The following is a 16,795-nucleotide window of genomic DNA, read 5'->3' as shown; positions in this document are numbered from 1 at the left end:
CTGTTATTATTCTTGATATTTCCAGTCATTAGCAGTCTTAACTAAGGACATTTAATGCAGTGTCTGAGCAGATGATATGTTTGAAATAAAATATCTCTTTACAGATATGGTAAAGGACAGAATAGAATACCTTGAGTTTGGAAGAAATTATTTTTCAAAATATAGAAACAGAGGATGTAGACACTGGACCTACCTAGAAATGATTACGTAGTTCTTATCCTTCCTTTATGTCTGCTCATCTGAATACTATACTATTCTGTTGTCTTAGCCCTCAGGAACAGATTTTCTATCTTGTGCATTCCTGCCATTTATAGACATTCTTAGATGAAGTTAGGGAAAATAGCTTAGTAGTACGAAAATTTTCTTGAATTACTGAAGTAGTACTGACATTTTAAAGGACACATAGTTTCGCCAAAGATGGTAGTAATGATGCCACCATGTCATCAATCATGTTGATCTGTCAACTCCTCTGTCCTGGAGAGTGACCTTCTAGATCACCTGCAGAGAGGGTCCAGGGGAGTTCTTCTCACCCAGTCCTGGGAACCTGTTCTCAGGTGGGTAATACCTCCCCTACCAGGTACCCACTCCATTATGTTTATTCCCACTCTTTAATAGTTTTATATAATATTAACAAAGTGGTATTTGGAAAGAATAAACATTTTAAACAAAGTATATCAAAATTGATCAACTCCATCTCATATACCTGAGTTGTTCTAGGCTCACCAGAGAATTCTAAATGCTTGTTGTATAGGAATATGAGACAGTAATGAAAGGTTTGGATCGCAATGCTCCCTCAGTGCCTCCTCAAAATACTCCTCAAGAAGCTCAGCAAGTGGATATGTGGAAGAAATATATACAGTGGGAAAAGAGCAACCCTCTTCGTACAGAGGATCAGACACTTATAACAAAAAGAGGTAAGAAAATTAACCCACCTGGGACTCCATTTGCATGTATTATCCTATATAATGCATCACTATTTTTTCCCTTAGCCATCATTTTTTTCTCTGTTGTCTTCAGATTGGATAATTTCTATAGCTATACCTTCATGTTCACTGACCCTTTGTTCTTTTATAACAAATCTGCTGTTAAGCCCATCCAGTTAAATTTTCATTTCAGATATTGTACTTTTCGGTTCTAGAAACTTCCATTCTAGAATTTTTTCTATTTTATAGAGTTATTTTTTTATAGTTTCAATTTCTCTGCCCATTCATTATAACCATCTTTTTCTTTTTTGTCCTCAAACATAGTTGTAATGGTTGTTAAGTCCTGCCTGCCGGTTTCAACATCTGGACCATCTTGTGGTTGGTTTCTTTGCTTTTCTCTTGACTATGGGTCATGTTTTTCTGTTTCCTCACTTTTCTAGACATTGAAATTCTTCTTTTGGACATTGTCCAAATGTCCAAATAATGCATTGTAGAGATGGGATTTTATTATCTTTCTCTGAAGAGTGTTGTTTTATTTTAGCAGGAAATTAAATTACTGGCAAATCACTTGAAGCTTGTGAAAGCATGGTTTATATACTATTAGAATGCCCTTTATATTAGGCTATATCTTTTGGTCATGAAACATATTCTTTACTCCTAAGATGTAAGCCTTTTGGGGTTTCGGTGGAAAGTCTAAGATGTTAACCCATCAAATTCCAAACTTGGTCTCTTGCAGATAGTGTTAACTATTTTGCTGTTTCAGCCTTCCAGCTTTGTTTTCTGCTGGGATTCTTCCTTGTGCATGTGCCTTTTGGGGGTCAGCTAAGGAAAAGGGTAGTAGCTTATATCTTTATTTTTAGGCTCCACCCAGTGTGGCCCTCTCCTTTTTGGGATTTTCTCCCCTCAATTTCTAGTTTTCCTATAGCCCAGAACTTCATCTTCTCAAAGCACAAGCCAATGAGAATGCAGCATTTGACTTGAGTTCAAGATATGCCAGAGCTGCACAGAATGGGATGTGCCCTTGAAGGATACAGCCAAATTAAATGTGGATCTCACCTAGTGTGGTTCTTTACTTTCAAGGGTTGAATCTCCTATAGTTTCTGCCTCTTTTTGTCTTTCAGTTTTTCTTTGAGAAAAGTAAAGAAACCAACCACAACTAGGCAACTAGTCAATGCCTTCAACTAGTGCAATGCAAAATGGTTTTGCATTTTTTCACAGTTTATGATTTCATCTTAGGAGGGTTTTCTGATACAAACTGCTTGGCCATTGCCAGAAGTAGAATTTGGAACTTTAATCCTCAAACTTGCCTTTCTCTTTCACTTGCAGGCCTTTGCAAATACTTTTCCCTTTCCCCATGCCATTTTTTTTTGCCCCTTCCCCTCCTCCGTTCCACTTCTTCTCTTATTTGACCAGCTTCTGTTCCTTCTTTAGATTTCAATTCTAGTTATCAGATCCATAGTGAAGCCTTTCTTGAGTCCCTAAATTATGTTAGGTTGCTGCTGTAAGTTTCAAGAGTGCCCTGTACTTTTCCTCATCAAAATACTTGTTACTTTTTATAATTGCTTTCTTAATGTCTATTTCCCTATATACTGCAGACTTCTTGAGTATAGGAATTCTTATTCAATGGTATACTAACAGTATCTTTCACATTCTTTAGCACATAGTTGGTGTTCGTACATATTAATTTACTAAATGGTGGATGGAGGCATTGTGGGTGTGTGATGTGTCAGAAATCACTGAAATTTTTTATTCAGAAAAAAGACATTATTAAGGATCCTGTATTAGGCTAATTTTTTAGTTATGATGCTTAATAATTTTACAAATAATATTGATTTTAATTGAATGTACTTGTGAATGTCTTTCCCTAGTTATGTTTGCTTATGAACAATGCCTGCTTGTGCTGGGCCATCACCCTGACATTTGGTATGAAGCTGCACAGTATCTTGAGCAGTCAAGTAAATTGCTAGCAGAGAAGGGAGTGAGTATTCATCCCCCCCACCTTGGTCTTTTTTGATATAGGATTGCTTTGCTGAAAAATCTAACACCGATTCTTGTTATAAAGTGTAAATATTGATCATTTAAAATTTATATCCATATGAATCTTAGTGATACCCTTACATGATTAGACTTTCTTTATCGGAATTAAAATATAGTATGGCTATTTTCAAAAGTGTTAAAATGGTGACTTATTTAGAGTATTTGTATGATTTTTGTATAATGTAATGGAAGCAGTCTTGGAATATTTTTAGAATCCAAAATGTCTATATACCTATATTTACATATAAATGCATATTTTCTTAGAGGCATAAATAAAGTAGATACAATTTTATTTCTTTCAAATATAAAATGATTGAGGATGAACTTTCGTTTTTATTTTCCTTGTAGGATATGAATAATGCCAAATTGTTTAGTGACGAAGCTGCTAATATATATGAAAGAGCCATAAGCACTTTATTGAAAAAGAATATGCTTCTTTATTTTGCATATGCAGATTATGAAGAGGTGAGTAAAAAAAAAATGTTTAGGACTTTCTTATAATTTGAGTTTTTACTGCAGGATTGTATTTATTTTCTAGCAGTTTCTTTACCAGACATATTACTTTTAGTAGACAGAGATTATGCAAAATGAATTGTTAGTCCTCAATTCACTGTGTTTTTGCTCAAAGAAGGTGACTGTACCATGCAGCATCTGGATTTCTCAGAGCTCAAGTCCAGCTTGTTTGTATATATATTCATCATATGCATTTTTCTATCACCCTAGAGTCGCATGAAGTATGAAAAGGTCCACAGCATATATAACAGACTTCTGGCTATTGAGGATATTGACCCTACCTTGGTGAGTAAATCCCTTTTTGTGACCTCTACAGTCTGATTTAAAAAAAATTTTTTTTAATGTTACAATGTCATTCCTACTTTCTGGTGTACAGTTTTATGAATCTTGACTAATAATGTAGAGTCCTGTGATTACCATCACAATCCAAATAGAAAATCTCCTCTTATGTCCCCTTTGTAGTCAATCCTTTCCTCACCTCCAGTCCCTAGCAATTACTGCTTTTTTCTGTGCTCTTTTTTTTAATGCAGCAGTTAAATAGCTACAGTGTAGCTTTCTCTAATACTTTTTCTCACCATCATGGTTTGAAGCCACATAATTGTGGCTTAATAAATATGTTTTAAAAATAAATGGAGTCAAAAAGAAAAGAAAAAAATAAAATAAATGGGGTCAAGAGAAACCAACATCCTGGAAAGAGTTTGGAAAAGAACTCACTTTATTCTGAATTCTACTCTATAGTAGTGATTTTCAAACCCCTGAGTTTCTGCAGAAGTGCAGCGGAGCTCCCTCTGGGAGGGGAAGGGGACAGGCCAATAGGTGGAGCACTGACCCTCTGCTTCAAGTCAACTTAGAGTTACACTGATTTTTTTCACTGATTATATTGGGATTCCACTGCTCTAATTATTTGCATTTATCATTATTTTTAATTCATTCAGTAAACAGCTGTATGCTAGGCCCTACCAAAATAATAACAAACTAGATAAAATCTCTTTCTTCAAGGAACTCATAGTTAGGTTTATCAACTGTCCCAGTTTTCCCAGATCTGAGGGCTTCCTGGGACGTGGGACTTTTGATCTTTAAATGGGGACAGTTGCAGGCAAAACAAAATGAGTTGGTCATCCAGCTAATCATCCAGAGTCATTTGTCCATTAAACAAATACTGTATACTCATCATGTGTTAGGTACTCTATCAGTGTGAAATGGTTCATAAATACTATATAATAATGAAGTTCCAATATATGATCTTTGAAAGATAGAGTAGTGGGCCTTTAAGTAAACCAGAAAAATGTGAAGTTAAACATGCTTGTATTCAACCAAAACTTGACTCTTCTTTGTGTTGGCATTCATAGTGGAGTGTTTTCTGGTAGTTTCATTTATTCCTCACCTTTAGAATTATATTCAGTGATTGTATAACCTTGTGAATATACTATAACTGACTGAACTATATACTTTAGAAGAGTGAATTTTGTAATATGTGATTTTTATCACTAAAAAACCAAAACAGCCATAAATGTGCACATCTCAAATATACCAGAAAATATTACTTGTAGATTTAAATAATGCAGTATTGATAATCCTACTTTCTAATTTCTTGCATATTCAAGATTATTTTCTTATAAAGGAAATATATTTTCTTATAAAGGAAATATAGGAATAAGATGAGCCTGTATTGGATGCTGTAAGGATCACATTCTGACCAATTTGTAGAATAGAAATATTCTCTGACTCCGTAATGATTAATAAGAATACTTACTTTTGTATAGGTATATATCCAATATATGAAATTTGCAAGGAGAGCAGAAGGTATCAAATCTGGAAGAATGATATTTAAAAAAGCAAGAGAAGATACCAGAACACGCCATCATGTCTATGTTACTGCAGCACTCATGGAGTATTACTGTAGTAAGGTAAATACTGAATTACAAATATAAAGAAAGGTAAAGTAATTTTCTTCATCTGAGGACATAATTATATGAAAGGTAGTCCTAGGTTCTGTCATGAAGCTTTAATTGCTCCATACTATAAAGGAAATCTTAGTGTGTCTATGTGAAATTACATAGAACATCACCTAAATCCCGACTGGCTGCTAATTTATGCCTTATTAATCCCCATATTTCTGAAACAATCCTCTTACATAGTTTTTAGCTCAGTGATTTTTACTTACTATGATTTTAATTTCCATTTTAATTCTCATATATCTTGTCATATATAGGTGGTGTAGTTTTAATATTATTTTGAACTCCTTGTCAGATATACAGACATACCTCTTCAGATATAGCAGGCTTGGTTCTGGACCACCACAATAAAGTGACTATTACCATAAAGCAATTTACATGAATTTTTTGGTTTCCCAGTACATATAAAAGTTATGTTTAATCTATATTGTAGTCTGTTAGGTATGCAGTAGTTTTATTTCTAAATACTTTGTTGTCTTTTCATCAATGTTTACAGCATCTTCATCAGGAATAGATTCTGTCTCAATAAACCACTTTCTTTGCTCATCCCTGAGAAGCAATTCCTTATCTGTTAAAGTTTTATCATGAGGTTGCAGCAACTCAGTAACATCTTCAGCCTCCAATTCTAATTCTAGTTCTTTTGCTACTTTTACCACATCTGTAGTTACTTCCTCCATTTAGGTTTTGAACCTCTCCAAGTCATCCATGAGTTGGAATCAACTTTTTCCAAACTCTTGTTAATATTAATATTTTTACCTCCTCCCATGAATCATGAATGCTCATAATGGATTTTCAATTTACTTTGCCCAGATCCATCAGAGGAATCACTATCCATGGCAATTGTAGCATTAGGAAATTTATTTTTAAACCACAAGACTTGAAAGTCAAAATTATTCATTGATCATGGGCTGCAGAATGCATGTGGTGTTGGCAGACATGAAAACATTAATCTCATTGTATATCTCCATCAGAGCTCTTGGGTGAGAAGGTTCTTTGTCAATGCACAGTAATGTTTTAAGAGGGATCTTCTGAGCAGTAGTCTTAACATGCAGCTTAAAGTATTCAGTAAACCAATTTGTAAATAGATGTGATGTCATCCAGGCTTTGTTGTCCATTTATAGATTAAGCATAATTTTTAAAGGCCAAGGATTCTTGTAATGTTAACCGAGCATTGGTTTCAACTTTTAAGTCACGAGCTGCATCAGCCCCTACCAAGAGAGTCAGCCGATCTTTTGATGCTTTAAGGTCAGGCATGGACTTCTCCATTCTAGCTATGAATGTCCTAGATGGCATCTTCTTCCAATATAAGACTGTTTCATCTACGTTGAAATACTATTTAGTGTAGCCACCTTCATCAGTTATCTTAGCTAAATCTTCTGGGCAACTTGCTGCAGCTTCTACATCAGTGCTTGCTGCTTCATCTTATAGTTTTATATTATGGAGGTGGCTTCTTTCCTTAAAGCTCATGAACCAACCTCTACTAGCTTCAAACTTTTCTTCTGCAGCCTCCTCACCTCTCAGCCTTCATAGAATTGAAAGAGAGTTAAGCCCTTGCTCTGGATTAGGCTTAGGTTTAAGGGGGAATGTTGTGGCTGGCTTGATCTTCTATCCAGACCACTCCATATCAGCAATAAGTCTATTTTGCTTCCTTATCATTTGTGTGTTCACTGGAAGCCCTTTTAATTTCCTTCAAGAACTTTTTCCCTTTGCATTTACAATTTGGCTAGCTGTTTGGTGCAAGAGGCCTAGATTTCAGCCTGCCTCGGCTTTCACATGCCTTTTTCACTAAGCATAAGAATTTTTAGCTTTAGATTTACAGTGAGAGAAGTGGGACTCTTCACTTTAACAGTTAGAGGTCATTGTAGGGCTATCAATTGGCCTAATTTCAATATTATTTTGTCTCAGTGAGAGTAGAGAGGGCTGAGGAGAGGGAGAGAGATGTGGGAATGGCCAGTCAGTGGAGGAGTCAGAACACACACAACATTTATTAAGTTCGCCATTTTTATGGGCACGGTTCATAGTGCCCCAAAACAATTAAAATTACAAAAGTAACATTAAAGATCACTGATCACAAGTCACCATAACAGATATAATGATAATGAAATGTTTCTAATACTGTAAGAAATACCTAAATGTGACACAGAGACATGAAGTGAGCACATGCTATTGGGACGATGGTGCTGACAGACCTGCTTAACACAGGGTTGCCACAAGCCTTCCATTTGTGAAAATGCAGTATCTGCAAAGAGCGACAGAGTGATACAAAATAAAACAAAGTATGCCTGGATTGAGACAAGATATCTTTCCTTGATGCCTTAGTTTGGGCAATTTTATGGCCTTAGAACTGTAAACTTATAATAAAATCCATTTATAAAAGTCAAAAAACAAAAACAAAAAAACCAAGTATGCCTGTATCTCATGGAACTCAATACTTTACTCTATTTCTAGGACAAATCTGTTGCCTTTAAGATTTTTGAACTAGGGCTAAAGAAGTATGGAGATATTCCAGAATATGTCCTGGCCTATATCGACTATCTCTCTCACCTCAACGGTAAGTAGACTCTAGAATCTATAATGTTACTTAATATTGAACCATTAATGTTATTCTCTGAAATTATATCTGGATTTTATTCCTTCTTGAGTATATTATGATGCTGTCATCACATCAGAGTTATGCAGTTGATAGGCACTGAAGAAATGTTTATGACCTATCAACCAGGAATTGGTATTTATTGAGTATGGTAGTAACCTTTTTATTGTGCAAAGTAGTCTTTAATACATCATCACAGTATCATCAATAGCAGAATAAAGCCATAAATTTAGACCTGGAAGCGAGAGTTGTTTGTGCCTATTTCAGTGACTTAGCAAATTATCTCCTGTTTCCTTGGAGAAAAACGGGAAAAATCTCTGCCACTAAAGTCAGAGATGTCTAAGGAGTAAAATAAAATGCTTTGAGGCCACTGGAAAAGAGATAATAATCTGCCATGTAAATAATGATGAATTAGATATCACAAGTATATCAATGATATTAATGATGTTTCAGAAACTTAGTGTTCTGTATACCTAAATAATAGAATAAAACTGAAATATGGTTTTGTATTTCAGCTTAGTGATTCTACACTCTGGAAAGAGACTTAACTCCAAAAAGTGAGACACTGGGGCATTAAAATTGATAAAGAAATTTTCTTGGATGAAATCAATGTTCCTCACCAATCTTAAATTACTTCACTTCATTTTTTAGAATAGTTTATTAGTATGTGTAACAATATTATTATTCTAAAAGTGAGGATGTGTTGTCAGCATTATTGTCTTTCAAAATCAGTCTTAGCTCATCCAGCCATCCATCCCATCTGTCCACCTATCCATACCTATAATCAGAAGGTAATAAACATTTTATAAATAAGCATTTATTTATTACTTTCTGATTACCAGGGTCTATGAATATAAAGATCTAGGATTGTGTTCTTATCCTTAGAGGGTTCTGGGGGGGAAATCAGATGTTTAAACATAATTGCATTATCATTTGGTGCTTAACTGAAGCATGAGTTCTAGGGTTATGTGAACTAGCTGTATGATCTTAAGGTTCAGAGTTTTCTCATCAGTAGAACGGTTGTAACAAAACTACTTACCTCTCATAGGATCATTGAGAGGATTAATTGAGTTTTTGCATGTGTTTGACTTACATGGAATGTGATAAGCATTCTATAAATGTTAACTATGATAACCGTGATTATGGAAAAAAAAATGTGTGAAGAACTATAATAAAGCCCCAAATGAAGTACTTTGGGAGCATAAAGAACAGAATATAATTTAAGTTTTAGAGCAGTACTGTGCAATTTGGTAGCCACTAGTCTACAACTAGGCTGTTGAGTGGCTAGTCTGGATTGAGATATTGTATAAGTATAAAATACACATTAGATTTCAAACACTGTAGGAAAAAAAGAATGTAAAATATCTTAATTTTTAATATTGATTACATGTTGAAATGATAATTTGGATGTTTATTGGATTAAAATATATATTATTAAAATCAATTTCATTGGGTTCTACTCTTCTAAGTATACCTAATAGGAAATTTTAAGTTAAGCTATGTGGCTTACATTATATTTCTAATGCTGTTATAGAGGGTGTCATAGAAAAGTGTACATGAGCTGGATCTTGATGAATGAGCAGTAGTTAGCCAAGTAAAGAAGGAAGGGAGTACAGCAAGTGCATAGAGGTGTGAAACATGGAATGGTAAAAAGTGTGTCTGGAACAAAACTTGGGATAAAGCAAAAAAGAATAAAGATGCAAATTTTACTTAATATTGTGTAAGGTATAATATTCTAAACTGATGATGAAAGTCATGAATATGGTACCATCTTCTTTGTTCAGTACATTTAATGTCTTGGTTGAATTTTGCATATGGGCATACAGAAAACTAAATAACTGCCCTGAGCCAATAAAACCAGCTACTCGGCTGGATTTTTAAAATTTTATTTTATTGAGTTATAATTTAGATGCCATAAATTCACCCATTTTAAGTGCACAATTTAATGATTTTAGTACTGGATTCTTAAATTTAAAGAGATCCCTTAAAGTTTAGCAAGAAATTTCATTTCCCCACTGCCAGATACAGAGGACCTCAAGGCTCTTATTTAATTCACCTCTGGTGACTAGTCTCAATTCATTTTGTATTTGCATATTTACCTACTAACTTAGATATTATCTTACCTATGTTAAGTTGTTGAAATGCTTCAAAATGAGAAACTTTGAGATTGCCTCCTTCACATTCAGTATATTTTAAAAATATAAGTAATCTGATATTTGTCATCTCTGCAGATTTGTAATTTTCATTATTTTTAAAAGTCACATGGTATACTTGAGTTAGACATTACACTAATGTAATTTGTTTTGCATTACAAGTGCAGTGGAGTATAGATTGTGTGGTAAGTTACCTTTTTGCACAGGATTTTTTGTGAGGATTAAATGAGCTAATGCATGTGCAAATACATTGTTGAATTATAAAACTGAATTTTAAAAAATATTTAAAATCTTTTACAATATTTTAATATCCTAGAGGACAATAATACTCGAGTTTTATTTGAACGAGTTTTAACATCTGGAAGCCTTCCACCTGAGAAGTCTGGGTAAGCATTGTGAAAACTTATCTGTAGTTTCTAATGGTGAAGTTAATACTTGAATTGTGATCTGTGAGATGAATGTTTGCTTGAGTATGAGTCTCAAGAGAAATTTCCCTCCTCTCTCAGGGATTATTTTACAAATGGCTACCTGTGATATTTTCGTACCTGTGTAAGATATTTTTTAGTTTTCCATAGTGATTAGAATTGTTTTGAGCGGTGCCTGCCTTAGCAATTTATTATTAAATGTTTTAATTTATCTTTCTAGTTTATTGTATTCCTATAAAATGACATGAACAATTTAGAGTTCTCACATGTTTACCTTCCTTTCTTGACAGCAAAGACTTTTATTTATTGATGTTTATTTTACCTATCATTTCCATGATCTGTGGTTTCAACATTCTCAGTCTCACCTAATAGAGGAACAACATGGTACAGTGATACAGTAGAAATAGTAAGGCTTTGGAGTTCAACAAATTCCAGCTCAGCCAATAAGACCTTGGGCAAGTTTCATAATCTTACCAATTGGTACTTTCTCAATGAATAATAATAATGTTGGACCAATATATGATTTTTTGAGATAATCTAGTGCCTGATAGGCACTCAATATATTACTTTAGTACAAAAATGCAGTCTCAGATCATTTGTTTTGGTTGTGAGAAGAGTGGCGAGGCATAAATTTGTCCCCAAAGATGCACACTAATTTGAAAAAAATAGAGAACTATTATACTTTAGAATATATTTTTTCCCTCCGTTGGATGAAGAGTACGTCCTACATTATAATTCATAACACTGAACCAAATGTGAAGCCACATTATTTAGAAGAAATTGGAAATCTGTTCAAGGTTCTTTTCCAACTCTCTTCCACCTACAGTCTTAACTACCAGGGATACAAAAGTATACTAAATAAAGAAAAAATCAAAAGAAGGCTTAAATACTGAAGTATTTATTTACTATGAAATGTTTTGATGTCTAATTTACCTCATCACTGTACATATACTTCAAATACCTAAGAAAAAAACAAGAAGAAGCAAATATACAAAATATTAAAAATTATTAAACTTAGGTAATGGTATATAGACATCATTATATTATTCTTTCTTTCTATAGTTTGGAAATCATAATAATAATAAAGAGCTTTTTATAATTTTTTTAAAAGGGAACATAAAGCTTTTTTGTGAATGTACCACCTCGCCCCATCAGACATAGAATGATTAGGTACTGATTATATTTATTTTCTTACAGAGAAATCTGGGCCCGATTTCTAGCTTTTGAAAGTAATATCGGTGATCTAGCTAGTATACTCAAAGTGGAGAAAAGACGATTTACAGCATTCAAAGAAGAGTATGAAGGCAAAGAAACAGCTTTATTAGTAGACAGATATAAGTTCATGGATTTATATCCATGCTCTGCAAGTGAACTAAAAGCACTTGGTTATAAGGTATGTACTTAGGATCAAGATGCATATAGAATTCTTACTTTTCCAATATTTTAGAATGGTTCATGGATAACCTTCCCTTCACTCCAAAGCAAATTCTGAAGTAAAAATTAATCTAGTTTAGAATAAATTAGCAGAAAAGAAAAAAGTGGTTTATAAAATGTTGAGTATCAAAACTAGCTAAACAACATGAGAATTAAAATGAGATTAAAAATACTTTTGTTCTGAAATTGTCAGTTTATCATATCTTATGTATGGTGGATAGGTGCAGGGTTGGGGAGGGTAGAACAAATTCTGGATGTCTTCTTAGGTATTATGTTTCCTTTTTTCTAATAGTTGTTAGAGAATTGTTGATTGTGGCTTGACAAGAGATCATAAAGCAAATTTAGTTCCTTTTGTATATTTTGTAGATACAATAAAGAAGCATTACAGCTTGTTAAATCTATCAAGTTCATTGAAGGATCTGAATCCTTAAAATTCTGCTCCTTCAGTAGCCCTTAGAGGAATTAGCTTAACTAGAAAAGAAACTCCTTTACATAGGACCACTGAGTTGTAAGAAAACAAATCTGGACCTGTTTAGGCCAAAGGGACAGATTGTTTATGCTGCCCCAGAAATAGCCTTTGCTGGAAAAACCATTGTTCTATCATTTCTTGATCTTTCTGTGTTGTGGGAACAAAGACCAAGACGGAAAAACAAAGGGAAGCTATATACCCCAGTCCTTTAAGCCGGATAGCCTAGGATGTTCCTGGTCAGCATTCCCCACTTCATCACTGCCTTCTTTTGGCCTGGCTCTCACTGATGGAACAAGATAAGAACATTTGAGAAAAACTACTCATAATTAAGCTTCAGACCTTTTCATTAATGGAAGCCCCAGTTCTGTGCCAGTCCCAGATTCCTATCAGGAAGAAGGAGTTACTACTCAGGGATGAATGGATTCTTCTTCTAGAAAGCTTATGAAGATAAAGATCTATTTCCAGTAGAACTACTTCTATACATCTTGAATATAAACTTTCCATCTTGTATTTCTGTTTCTGTGTTTATTTGAGAAGGATTAGTGTGTATCCATGTGTGTGGTGTGAAGTGTGTATATGTGGAGAGTTATAAGAGAAAAGGAATTTGCAGCGTGCCTATGTATTTGCCCTTATAACAGATGTGACCAACTGCATTTAAGCAAATGCTAAGAAAGTGAAATGCTTACATCCCTTGCTCATGACAGAAGGGGCTCCTTTAGTTATAGACAGGCAGACTGACACTGGGTTGCCTGGAGCAGTGGAGGTCCTCTGGATAGGGCCTCTGTTAGTAGGTGGTTGTCTTGCTTTTGGCACATCTTAGACAGTTAATCTCAGCCCTGGTAGGGCATTGCTAGTATGCTGAAAAGAAGACTGTGAATGGGTTTTGATGTCAGAGAGGCCTGGACTTCAATCCTTTCTACTTCTTATTAGCTATATAACCTTAGAAAAATCAGAATCTTCTTCGGCTTCAGTCTTTTCCGCAAAATGGAGATAGTAATATTTACCTCATCAAAGACAGTATAAACAAGCTAGAATTGTCTAACAAATAGTGTTTGCTCAATAAATGTTCCTTCTCCCCTGTAATAGGGGAATAATTTTTCATTTTATTAGCCCTTTATAGGTGTACCTAATGTTGGGATTCACCTCATAGCAAAATCTTACTTCTACTGTAAGTGCTAAGAACTTTGTTTTAGCCTTCATGAAGTAGTGTCTTCATTTAAACTGATATAGTTTGTTCAATTCCATGGAAGGGAGACATCAGGAGACTATCTAAAATTGCAATTTTTTCTTCCAAAGTACCCCACCTTCTTTGTTGGTGCCTAGTCTTAAGACTTTAGCCATAAAAGCTTTGTTCTACAAATGTCTTACCTGGTGACACTGACTCTAATAATCCATAAGTGGGGTTGAGATAAGGTTATAAAACACCAAATCAGCAATTTGTAATATTTACTGCCTTTTAGCTTTCCTTGCTGACTATTTAATGATTTTTACTATCATTAAAGTTCTTGCTTATCCCTCTCCATTTTTTCTTTCTGTAGTTTTAACCCATTTATTCACACTGTACCCTCAAGATTGTAGCATTGCACTATTATACTCTGTAAGTCCCTTTTTCAGGTTTAGGATACTTCTGTTCTGCATTTTCAGGATGTCTCCCGTGCTAAGCTAGCAGCTATAATTCCAGACCCAGTTGTCGCTCCTTCTATAGTGCCTGTCCTGAAAGATGAAGTAGATAGAAAGCCAGAATACCCTAAACCAGACACTCAGCAGATGATTCCATTTCAGCCACGACATTTAGCACGTAAGCCATAATTTTAGATCTCAGTTTGTTTTCTCATTTTAACTTGGCTTAAATTTGGGGGTTGGGGAGGTATAAGATGACCTTTCCATTATAGGTTAATTATTAGACTTCCGGTCACCATGATAAGTAACTTGGCTATTATCTTTGAGCCAAGATAAACTAAGAAAAAAAGCAAATCTCTTAAATAAAACCCAGTGACCCATAGTTCAGTAACCCATTTTGGCAGTAATGACAGAAATGCTGCTATATACAGGTTACCTGTACAGCTGAAAACTTACTTCAGTGGTATTATTTGGTATTATTCATGTTTACTATTGAGTAGTGCCCCTTTGGATCCTTTTTTGAATAAGGCCTTTATGATTAAACATATTACTGAATAATTGTTTGACTCTACAGGACTGATGAACAAATGGTTTGGAGACTCAGAAATGGTCTTTGACAAAAACTAACTTTAGTTCAGGCCCTCGGTTATTTTATGCAAAGTGCCTTGTCAATTTTTCTGCCTCCCAGTGGCCATGGGGTTGAGGCTGCTTCTATTGTCTTATCTACTTGAGTTTAGTCAAGTTGGTAAATCACTAATAACATTTTTAAATGTCCTTAAGAAAGCAATATAGACATAGAATATCTTTATGTTCAGATCTACTTATTTTAGCTCTTAAATGTATGGAAACTCCTCCGTCTCATTTGATTCATGTTCTTCTTCTCACAGCTCCAGGCTTACACCCTGTCCCTGGTGGAGTGTTTCCAGTGCCCCCTGCAGCAGTAGTTCTAATGAAACTCCTTCCTCCTCCTATCTGCTTTCAGGTTTGATGGCTATTTTCATGATAGGTACTCATTCTAAAGGTTATGGTAATTGTTTTTTCTCTTGTATTATGGGAAATATAAAGTGCTACGATTTTAACTTGTCAGATTACTGGATAATAAAATGTATTTGTGTCAAATAGGGTCCTTTTGTGCAAGTGGATGAACTGATGGAGATTTTCCGAAGATGCAAGATACCAAATAGTAAGTGCTAAAGGCTCCATTTTCAGAGAATTCACATTGTTGCCGTCTATGCAGAAGAGATTTTTATCCTTTGCCACCTACTTTTCCAATGCCTGCCAACTTGCAGAAATATAAAGAAATCCAGAGTGATCTAAACTCTCTTTGGCAAAGAGAAGCTTGCTCATATTTTAACGCTACTAAGTAAAATGTCATAAAAGCTCATCTTTTCTATGCACGTTAACATGTGCTATCAGATTTGGCTCATGAAAATACTTTTATTGATTTTAAGAGCAGTCTTTTGCTTTTAATTATTTGGTATCAGTCATACTATCCTATGCTTTGTTAATAGTAGCCTATGAAATTAACTGTAAAGTTTCCAAATGAATACATACATATTCTTTCACAGTAGCATAATTTTTTTTTCTTTTTACATGAGCAGGCACTGGGAGACAAAATAGTAGCATAATTCTAAACATCCTTTTTTGTTTGTTTTGTTTAAACAGCTGTTGAGGAAGCTGTGAGGATTATTACTGGTGGTGCCCCAGAGCTAGCTGTGGAAGGCAATGGCCCGGTAGAAAGTAATGCGGTACTCACCAAGGCTGTCAAAAGGCCCAATGAGGATTCAGATGAAGATGAAGAAAAGGGAGCTGTTGTCCCTCCTGTCCATGATATTTACAGAGCACGGCAGCAGAAGCGAATTCGGTAAAGCAGGCTCAAAACCTGCCTCTGAAAGATAACTCTTATCCAGGATTCCCTTTTTTGCCTCTTAAGTCATTTTTAAAAGAGACAACGCTTTGTTTCAAGGTTCTTGGAAACAAAGATGTATTGTCATTGGTGCCTCTATTATAAGGTTCTTGAGAACAACCAACCAACCAACCAACCAACCTATGTGAATTTTAGAATATGGAACAGACCTATGCTCTAAAATGTCAAAAATGTGAGAACAGTACAAATGGCAGAACCACATTTTGTTCCCTCTTCAAGGGTGTCTGTAATTGCCACTTGAAGATTTGTGAGTTTTCAACAGTTTTATTTTAAAAACTGGACGGCTTATGATTGTAAAGCGTTTTATCACATTTTTCTGAAAAATAATTGTTCTGTTTGCTTATGTAGAGTCCTGCCTTAGTGTTTGTTTTTATTTATGGCAGAATGTATGGAATCTGTTTTGTAGTTTACAATTTTAAAACAGTCCTTTAAAAATTAAAAAGGATCTCAAAAACATAATGCCTCCACCTTTCATTCAGATTTTATCTGCAATAGCTACTTATTTTATGCCATTCAGCCAATACCATTTTTAACTGTTGACATAGATTGATGTGTACAATTATTATTGATACTAATATTATGATAAAAGGAGAAACAGATGACTGGATTTCTAAGCAACACTGACAAACAAGGGCTGTCTATAGAAGCCCTTTCTCATGGCCAAGACAGAGAATGCCTCTCAGAGTATTAAGGTGCATCAAGGTGTCCTGGCTTGCTCCAGATGCTTAAAACTCACTCACAGCCCCATA

The 16,795-nt window shown here is 34.7% G+C and overlaps 1 protein-coding gene across 2 annotated transcripts in view; it reads left to right on the top strand.

Annotated features, from left to right (window-relative positions):
• CSTF3 (cleavage stimulation factor subunit 3) overlaps positions 1-16,518 on the top strand; it is a 67,443-nt gene extending 50,925 nt beyond the window's left edge. Inside the window, exons 9-20 of one of the 2 annotated variants that reach the window (XM_077114352.1) lie at positions 752-914; positions 2,792-2,901; positions 3,309-3,425; positions 3,684-3,758; positions 5,237-5,380; positions 7,877-7,979; positions 10,488-10,557; positions 11,794-11,989; positions 14,144-14,297; positions 15,007-15,101; positions 15,242-15,302; positions 15,785-16,518. In XM_077114352.1, coding sequence (XP_076970467.1) covers positions 752-914; positions 2,792-2,901; positions 3,309-3,425; positions 3,684-3,758; positions 5,237-5,380; positions 7,877-7,979; positions 10,488-10,557; positions 11,794-11,989; positions 14,144-14,297; positions 15,007-15,101; positions 15,242-15,302; positions 15,785-15,987 — 1,491 coding nt within the window. In that variant the 3' untranslated portion in view covers positions 15,988-16,518. The remainder of the gene's footprint in view (positions 1-751; positions 915-2,791; positions 2,902-3,308; positions 3,426-3,683; positions 3,759-5,236; positions 5,381-7,876; positions 7,980-10,487; positions 10,558-11,793; positions 11,990-14,143; positions 14,298-15,006; positions 15,102-15,241; positions 15,303-15,784) is intronic. The other variant, XM_077114351.1, reaches the window with a different exon arrangement.
• Positions 16,519-16,795: the final 277 nt, after the last annotated feature.

The sequence above is a fragment of the Tamandua tetradactyla genome, chromosome 8, assembly GCF_023851605.1.
Source record: "Tamandua tetradactyla isolate mTamTet1 chromosome 8, mTamTet1.pri, whole genome shotgun sequence".
NCBI classification, from domain to species: Eukaryota; Metazoa; Chordata; class Mammalia; order Pilosa; family Myrmecophagidae; genus Tamandua; species Tamandua tetradactyla.
Note: the sequence above shows the minus strand (reverse complement) of the source record. Positions and strands in the feature narration are given on the sequence as shown.